We start from the raw sequence: 9046 nt of genomic DNA on the forward strand, positions 1-9046 counted from the left end.
TAAACCTTTGGCACTTGTTCTTCTGGCATAACCATGATTGTTAACCCGTTCTACTTTTTTTACAAGTTCGGCAATCACTGAAGCATCAGGCTCTGCTAGGTAATCTTCTAGAATCTTCGATATCGATTCTGGAAAAAGAAAAAGAAATAAATAAAAACAGCTCCAAGTATAGCTGGTTCTTTCGAGCATACACAATGCGCCGATGCGAATGGCTACGTGGAGGACGATGCTGTCTTCGAATTCCTTATAAAAGATGACGTAAAGAGATCTATGGGAGAACGGAAACACCAAAAGAGACATCACGAGGTGATAAAATGAGCCATCTTCACAAGTTAACAAAAAGCCAAAAAAGGCTGAACGAAAACAGTTTTTCCATCAATGTGAAGTGTATCCTTTAAATATGCTACTGTGCATGCGTGATAGGCTTGTAGAAATTACATTTGAGACAAAACCGTTTTAGAGGAAACTTTGAATTGTTTACACTACGAAGCTAAAATGATAAAAAAAGCTGTTGAAAGGTTAGCACTTTTGACGTCTTCATTGCTTCTCTCCCCTCCCCCTCATTCAATTTTGTGCAAAACTGAATGGTTTTAGTGGGAAATTGTTGAGTTACCTTCCAACATTTAATAGTGGGAAGGGGTCTACATAAAGAAGGTGAAACTTTTTCGTTTGCGCTTTAACAGAAGCGGGTTGAAGTTCATACAGCTCTGGTGCGGTTCATTTACATAACCTCCCCAACTACTTTTGTCTGTTGTAGCATCTCGTTATCATGCCATCTTAGGCCTATTTGATTCCCATCGTCAATTTTCCAATTTGAAAGTATTCTTGTTTTCTGAGTAAACTCGAACTTTACTTACCATTTTTTTGGAAATTCCAGCGTGACATCATCGCCAACCAGCACCAATGGCGCCCAGTGCTTTATAGCGCAATACTGCTTTGACTCTCGGAAAGATTTCATTGATTGTTGAAGAGCTGCAATTGCGCTTTTTCCTTCTACCAGGTGCTGATAGAAGCTCCTCATGAACAGCAACGTTACCTCGTCATCAATTGCCCAGAGTGACGCCAAAACAGACCGAGCTCCAGAACACAGGAAAGCCCTTGCAATTCCCACCACTCCCTCAGCCTTCACTTCTCCCCTGCCACTGTGACAACAGCTTAGCAGAACTAGCCTTGCTCGAAGAGAACTTGTCTGAACATCCGACATTTTCAAAATGAAGTCTTCTTCTTTGGCGATTGGCGATTTCCGTTCGGTATTTGGGGCTAAAGCAATTTCTCCCGTTTTTTGGCATCCATGTGCTGCAATGTGAACTAAAGCAACTGATTTCATACTTTTCAGCACCTCAGCTTTCGTGGCACATTTTCCAGTCAGCGGTGCTGTCTGCAGAAGTTCTCCAATCATCTCTACTTCTTGTTTTGCGCACGGAAGCTGTTCCAAAATGGGTTCCCCTTTCTTGTTACTAACTTCCCTCAACCACGGATCACCTACAACCAGTGCTCCAGCCTTACTGTGGAAGTCTTCAGGTGCACCAACGATCACATTAAAAGTGGTCAACGACGGAACAATGCGGATCCTGATAGATTCACTCAATGCAGAATATGGAGCCAAGCAAAATGGTCCATCGGGAACAACGATTAACTCATTTTCTTGGAGCAAGTCTGCAATTGGCCCGAGTAAGACTTCATACAACGGTTGTAAGGTGTTAACGGAGGATGAAGATGGTAGAACTGTTTTCTCACTGATAGGTTTTTTGCTGCAAGACAGATCATTGCGTAGTGTATCCAAAGAACGATTCTCGCATTTGACACCATCCCCTACGCCAATCCCTTTCAAAATAGTTTCTATCAACAAATCAGCACTTCCATTTGCGATGTCGCTTTGTCGAAAGCTGATCTTGCTGTCTTTTCCTAGCACCCAGAACGTGATCTTGTTCTTGTCAAGTGCCACAAAAACGGCCTGTGAAGGTAAAAGCTCCAATGCAGCTGTAAGAGTTTGATTCGGAGCAAGTGCAGAAAATGACTGAGAGTCAATGCCGTATTGATCTTTCGAAATATCCATCAAAGCCTGTGCTCGACCTTTCTCAGCAGCATACAAAGCTTCTTCAATCTCTCCATTCTTCAAAAGTGTCCTCCACAGAGCAGTGTATGACACGCGGTAAGAATCACGAAATTTTACTTTTAATTCATCTTCTGATTTCAGACTATGCCTTGTTTCATCAAAATGTTTTATACTTGAACGATAACAACTGAGTGCATTGCTCAAGGAACCAAACAATTCATGATCATGACCTTGCGAATACCAGGCGATTCCCTCTCCTAAAAAAGTCTCCAAATTCGTTGAAAATACTAAGACTGTGTTCATGGTAAACCATGGCTTGCCTAAAATAACCTAGATTTCAATAGGCATTTTCCAGATTTAAATAGGCTGTTCCCTCCCCAGCCCTATCCCCTACTTTTTTAGCAATACTAAGATGTTTTTCGTAGTACTCAATGGCTTGTTTAAAATTACCTAGGCTAAGATACGCGCTTCCCAGATTTCCATAGGCTGATTCCTCCTCAGCCCTATTACCTACTTCTTTAGCAATACTAAGATCTTTTTCGTAGTACTCAATGGCTTGTTCAAAATTACCTAGATTGCAATAAGCATTTCCCAGATTTCCATAGGTTGATCCCTCCCCAGCCCTATTACCTACTTCTTTAGCAATACTAAGATGTTTTCCGAAGTACTCAATGGCTTGTTTAAAATTACCTAGATTGCAATAAGCCAATTCCCAGATTTCGATAGGTTGATCCCTCCCCAGCCCTATTCCTTACTTCTTTAGCAATACTAAGATGTTTTTCGAAGTACTCAATGGCTTGTTTAAAATTACCTTGATTGTAATAAGCATTTCCCAGATTCCCATAGGCGGATCCCCCTGAGCCATATCCCTTACTTCTTTAGCAATACTAAGATCCTTTTCGGAGTACTCAATGGCTTGTTTAAAATTACCTAGATTGCGATAGGCAATTCGCAGATTTCCATAGGTTGATCCCTCCCCAGCCCTATCCCCTACTTCTTTGGCAATACTTAGATGTTTTTCGTAGTTTTCAATGGCTTGTTTAAAATTACCTAGATTGCGATAAGCATTTCCCAGATTTCCATAGGTTGATCCCTCCCCAGTCCTATCCCCTACTTCTTTCGCAATACTAAGATCCTTTTCGTAGTACTCAATGGCTTGTTTAAAATTACCTAGACTAAGATACGCATTTCCCAGATTTCCATAGGTTGACCCAAGCCCTATCCCGTACTTCTTTAGCAATACTAAGATGTTTTTCGTAGTACTCAATGGCTTGTTTAAAATTACCTAGCCTAAAATACGCATTTCCCAGATTTCCATAGGTTGATCCCTCCCCAACCCTGCAGCCTATTTCTATTGAAATATGTAATGCTTGTGCATAATTTTTTATGGCCTGTTGATAATCAGGTAGGTTGAGATAGGCACCGCCAAGATGAAAATGAGCCCTTCCTTCACGATACCTGTCCTCTACACTTATCGCAATGGCAAGATCTAGCATTCGCTGCTCTACAGCCTCTAACTTCCTATCTACCATTCTTCAATAACTAAATGACAATTAAAATTTTTTCGATGAGATGATTCAATGTCAAATCAAGGATGAAGCTGGAAGGAAAGAAAGATAAAGACGCTTGATGTTTAATCTGCTTTTTAGGTTCGAGACGATAACGTTTTTCCCGCCCTATTCCTTCCCAGGGTGGTTAGTTGAGGGGTGGTATCAACGGGTTAACGTGGTGGGTTTGCCCTCACCTTTGCAGGAAATCAATCACAATTCTAGATAACACAATTCATTTGTTTTGTTAGCAAATAAACGGCCACGATTTTGGCAAACAGAGCTGCACCTTGGAATTGCGCTCTTTGAGTTTAAGTAACAGAGCGAGAAGCATTAAGTAATAAGAGGTTTTGGATGACTGTAGCTTACCAATAACTTCAAATCACACCCTCCATTTTTTCATAAGTCAACCACTGAGCAAACAGTTCTGCTTTACTTGCTTAATTAATCACGAAACAAATACAATCAAAAAACTCATATCAAGTGCGGCAGTTGCAATATTCAGTATCGCGTTGCCAATGCATGAAAACCGAGTGAGCTACAATGCTGGAACAATAGTGAACTAACGCTTCGGAAAAAAAAACAAGAGTTTTAAATATTCCTTATGAAAAATTGCTTCTTGACTCTTTACGCATTAATACTACCCCTTGTTTTGCATTTGACTTACCAATTGCTATATGACAAAACTTGTTTCATTTAATCAGAGAGGTCTCAACGTCACTTATCACTAAAAACCCAGCACAATGACACCTTTAGCAAAGAAAAACGTAGGGCAGAGGACTCGTCACAAAATGTCCTATTCAATTATTTGATTATAATTGACTGGGTGTTCACAATAATTTATAAATACACGCCAAGGACCAGCGGTTCATTGAGCAAGTTAGAGAATTTATTTGTCAGCTATTGGAGCTTTAAAATTACAAACTGTGAGACATCGATCATAAGTCCATCACATGTAGAAAGGAATTGCATTGCGTTTGGGTAAGACATGACATGATACTTTATGTTCGAAGCCTTTTTGACGGGGAAGGGGCGGGGGCAAGGAGGTCTATTAGAGACTGCAAACCCCCCTTCCCCTTCTACAAACTGAATATCTGAACATTCCAAAATACAATGTTGACGCATGCATGATATGGACTAAACTTATTCATGTTATAGTCAGGTATTTGTGGATGCCTTGGTTGTGAAGGACACATATCCTCTAGTTTGTCTTTTCGGCTTAAATGTAGGAGATCCGGATTTCACCCCCCCCCCCCCTCTTAAATAAAATCGTCCCTAAGTGGATGGTAATACATCGCAACACAGGACTTAAGGTAGTTGAAGAGAGCGGAAAGAAAGATTTTGCTACCAAATGCATGAGTGGTCACGAGAAAAGAATAGCGACAATTGAATAGTCATATATCGATGGAGTTTTCGAATAAGATAAAAAAACAAGAAAAGTGTGAGATAAAAACTAAAGTTTACCACGAAGCAGGACTTAAGCTAATATCGATCAACGATTGACTTCTCCACTGATGAAAAAGATGTACTTCAAGTGCTACTTTGACCAAAAAATCAATTCTCCTTTTTCTTTGGATTTCAAAACTATGTTAACTAAACACTGTCGGAACGAAAATAGGACACAACGTGACAACTGCGTGATGCGAGTGACTGACGTCACAAGAAACCGGTTGGGACCGGTAGATAGATGAGGCGGAGAGTGAGAAAAAGGCCGAACGAACTTGTCGAGACTTGCGATGTAAATAAATGTGTTGAAAAGTTAACCGGTGTGGAATAGTGTCAAGGAATCATTGGGAGACAAGTGGCGACCCTGCTAGGACTGTTCAGGAGAAAAGGAGAGTTCTAAAACAAGCGACGAGAGGAATTCAACCACAAAGGTTTTTGCAGTCCAAATGTCAACATGAGCGAGATCAAAACATTGCAAGAGAAGATCGAAGGCAAACTGAAAATGCTTAACTTAACGGTAGAAGATACTGGGAAAATACTCGAAAGCGAAGATGTAAAGGCTATCGAGAGACATGGGAGCGCTTTAGAATCTATTATTGACCAAACGCATCAGCTTAAATTACAAGTTCAGGGGTTGCGAATCAAAGACAACGAGGACTTTGAAGAGATTAGAAGTTGGTCCGAAAATCTGGAAACCCGTATCGGTAAATTTGAAGGGACTCTCAAACAAGTAAGCCGTGTAGCCGCTCATATTAGAGACCTTTACATCCGACTACGACTACGACTACGACTACGACTACGACTACGACTACGAAATTAGGACGTGGAAGGTTGGCACTAGATTATTGCATGTAACCGTCGCGTCAGCATCAAATGAAACTTTAGGGTGCGTTCGATTGACTGTATTCCGGAATAGGAATACATGGAATGTAAGTTAGAAATCCTTCCTTTTTACGGAGATTCACATTAAAATTGTCAAACGTCTTCTAAAATGCTATTTTAAACATATTTTTGTTATCCTTGCTACTTTGAAACGCACCAAACATACAGTTTTAACCATCATTCCACATATTCTTATTCCGGAATAGGGTCAATTGAACGCGTCCTTAGATTGTCGATTTGCAACAACAGGCAACGAAATGGTTTTTCCCGGCTAAACGTTGAACAAAAGGTCAATGCAGGAAGCTTTAGTTGCTCTTTTCGTAAACGAACTAGAACTAACAAACAAAAAGAATTCTTGTTTCCCGTACTGGAAATACTATAGGATCGAGAGTACACTGGATGATTTTTCTGAGTCTGAAGCCAAAGCCGAATTTAGGTTTGCTACCTCGGAGCTTCCACGTCTGGCAGAGGCGCTCAGGATACCCGAGATGTTCACTTGTTGCAGTGGAACTACAGCTTCTGGATTGGAAGGCTTGTGTATCCTGCTAAAACGGTTTGCGTATCCTTGTCGTTTGAGTGACTTAATTCCGCGGTTTGGGCGATCAGTGCCTGAGCTTAGCCTTATTTTATCGGAATTGACTGAGCATGTTTTCCAGAATAATGGGCACCTATTACGTAACGTAAACCTACCGTGGCTGCAGCCTCGATGCCTTGAAGAGTTTGCTAATACTATTCACCAAAAAGGAGCAGCTCTGGATAATAGACCATTTTTGAATTCTCACGGCTGGACTGGATCTAGCATGAAATGGAGGCTAATGCGGGCAAATCTTTTCAAATGCAAATTAATTTGCCCGCATTAGCCTCCATTTCATGCTAGATCCAGTCCAACCGTTAGAATACGAAACTGGCCTATTGCTGGGGTCTTGTGAACGGAACGGTAAGACTAATCAGCCGGCCTGGAGAAAACCAACGAGTGATGTATAACGGGCACAAGAGAGTGCACGCAATTAAGTTCCAATCAGTTGTTTCACCTAATGGTTTAATTGCAAACCTGTATGTTCCTGTAGGTAAGTTCATTTTTTCTGGAATTAAGTTTGGAACATGATTTGTGAATTGTGCACTTGTTGTTTTTCTTGGAGGATCTATATAAAGTACTGTTTTACATTATTATCGTTGTTTTTCACAGAAGGCGTAAGACACGATGCAGGAATGCTGCGAATGTCCGGTCTCCTGGAGGCACTTGAACAGTACTCGTACTCTTCGACAAATCAGCCTCTTTGTATCTATGGTGACTTCGCCTATCCTATGAGGGTACACCTTCAAGTGCCGTACCAGGGAGCACGATTAAGCAACGATGAACAATCATTTAACGCCTCGATGAGTACAGTGAGGACCGCCGTGGAATGGGTTTTTGGCGACATTACATCATATTTTTAGACTTTATAAAGAACTTGAAAGTTGGACTGAGTCCTGTTGGCAAGATATATGCTTTCTGTGCCCTATTGCGAAATGCAATCACATGTCTTTATGGTTTCTCTACAGGTTCATACTTTGATGTTTAACCACCCACTCTTCAGGAATATTTTCAAGTTTGAAGGATTATTCAGTTTATTTTAAAACGTTCTTTGAAAGAGACCAGGCAACAACATCAGGGATCCACCAGTTATCCACATATTTTTCCAGTATTGGCAAAAGCATTGGCAATTATAATTAAGAAACAGTATAGATGTTTTTCAGGCATCATTTGAATAACTGACTGTGAAAAATTGAAAATATTGAATAAAGCTTGGGTTGCTCAGTAATTGTTATCATCCTCAATAAAATGGAAAAAAATGTTAAAAGAGCAGCTCACTTTAATGCAAGAATTTAACTTGAATCAATAACAAGCATGTATAAATAACTTGCATATTAAAACAAGCTTTCAGTCAACTGGTTACCTCATGTTTCGTTGTAACATGAAAAATCAAGTTCAAGAATTTTTACTTTTTTGGAGAAGCTCGTCAAGAGCATTAAGAGTAGTATAGGGGGGAAGGATAGGCGAAATTATTCAAAATGGCGGCCAGTGGGATTTTCTACTCAAACCGGTTTTTGGATTAGGGTTTATAATGAGATGCATACCACGTAGGTGAACGAGGGTATATTGAAGATGGCGGCAGGGGGTTTGAATGAACTCCACGTCATATATTTGGTTTGAATTGTATTATATATTTTTTCTTTTATTTGGAGTGAAGTGTAGTCTGTTCTGGTGGTACGGTTCCGCCCAACCAGCCGGATAGTATCGCGCTTATATAGGGAAAGAATAATGGAGTAGCTAAGAACCAATGAGAAGGCACTGACGTCACAGTCAAACAAGTTGAAACAAGTTTAAGGGCTGACAACGAGAAGACACTAACGTCATCGCCAAACGAGTTGAAACAAGTTTAAGGGTTGGTTAGAAAAACCAAAGGGTCTCCTTAATAATGTAGACTAGAAAAATCCCGTCAAACCGGTTTGCTTTCTTTCCTTATGGCACACTCAGAAATGGACACGTGTATAAAGGTAATGGAAAAAAATATTTCAATTCAAAGATGAACCGAATGATCGAACAACAGATTTTTGCTTTGGAGATGGACGCATTAGCAAACCGTTCGCAACGACTGCAACTGGACAACAAAATCGTAACCTTACTTAATGCACTTTGGGATAAGATGAATAAAGGAGGCTCTCGCAAAGTTGAGATAACAAGTGATGAAGATGGAATGGAAGTGACAATTGGAAAGCTAATGGTTCCAACATTTTATTTTACGAACGAGAAGAAATTTTCCCGTCAACTTCGTTGTATTATGAAGTCAGCGCTACAAAATGAACATTGGCTACGGGTAAAGATTCATCAATTATTTGTTAGCGAGTGGAAGAGTGACTATTTCTCACATGCAAGATGGAACAGCAAGGACACGTTCACTTTCAAGCAGTAAAACCATTATATTTTTATCTTCGTATTTACAAACAATGCGAACTAAAATTAAAGTATTTACAAACAAACAGAACCTTTGTATTTACGAGCAACCACTGAAAAGTTAAAGTATTTACAAAGAATAAGAATCTCTGTATTTACAAGCAAAAACTTAAAAAAATA

At 40.1% G+C, this 9046-nt stretch overlaps 2 protein-coding genes and 1 pseudogene across 2 annotated transcripts; 1 reads left to right on the forward strand and 2 right to left on the reverse strand.

Annotated features, from left to right (window-relative positions):
* Positions 1–853: 853 nt before the first annotated feature.
* On the reverse strand, positions 854–2359 carry LOC138046797 (tetratricopeptide repeat protein 28-like). Its single transcript, XM_068893380.1, has one exon. It carries the CDS (start codon positions 2357–2359, stop codon positions 854–856), a length of 1506 nt encoding a protein of 501 aa, XP_068749481.1.
* A 34-nt stretch (positions 2360–2393) lies between these two features.
* LOC138046798 (G-protein-signaling modulator 2-like) lies at positions 2394–3588 on the reverse strand. The gene is made up of 4 exons (XM_068893381.1): positions 3300–3588; positions 2846–3106; positions 2687–2746; positions 2394–2626 (listed from the first exon to the last, which is right to left on the reverse strand). Exons 1-4 carry the CDS (start codon positions 3586–3588, stop codon positions 2394–2396), a joined length of 843 nt encoding a protein of 280 aa, XP_068749482.1.
* Positions 3589–6907: 3319 nt separating this feature from the next.
* On the forward strand, positions 6908–7526 carry LOC138044843 (uncharacterized; annotated as a pseudogene).
* Positions 7527–9046: the final 1520 nt, after the last annotated feature.

Source organism: Montipora capricornis, chromosome 4 (genome assembly GCF_036669925.1).
Source record: "Montipora capricornis isolate CH-2021 chromosome 4, ASM3666992v2, whole genome shotgun sequence".
Classification (NCBI taxonomy): domain Eukaryota; kingdom Metazoa; phylum Cnidaria; class Anthozoa; order Scleractinia; family Acroporidae; genus Montipora; species Montipora capricornis.

Coding starts and splice junctions, on each gene's coding strand:
- LOC138046798 (XM_068893381.1), bottom strand. CDS start 3,588: ATGGTAGATAGGAAGTTAGAGGCTGTAGAGCAGCGAATGCTAGATCTT. Junction 3,107..3,299: donor GTACTACGAAAAACATCTTA/GTATTGCTAAAG, acceptor ATCGCAATCTAG/GTAATTTTAAACAAGCCATT. Junction 2,627..2,686: donor TAGTATTGCTAAAGAAGTAG/GTAATAGGGCTG, acceptor ATTGCAATCTAG/GTAATTTTGAACAAGCCATT.
- LOC138046797 (XM_068893380.1), bottom strand. CDS start 2,359: ATGAACACAGTCTTAGTATTTTCAACGAATTTGGAGACTTTTTTAGGA.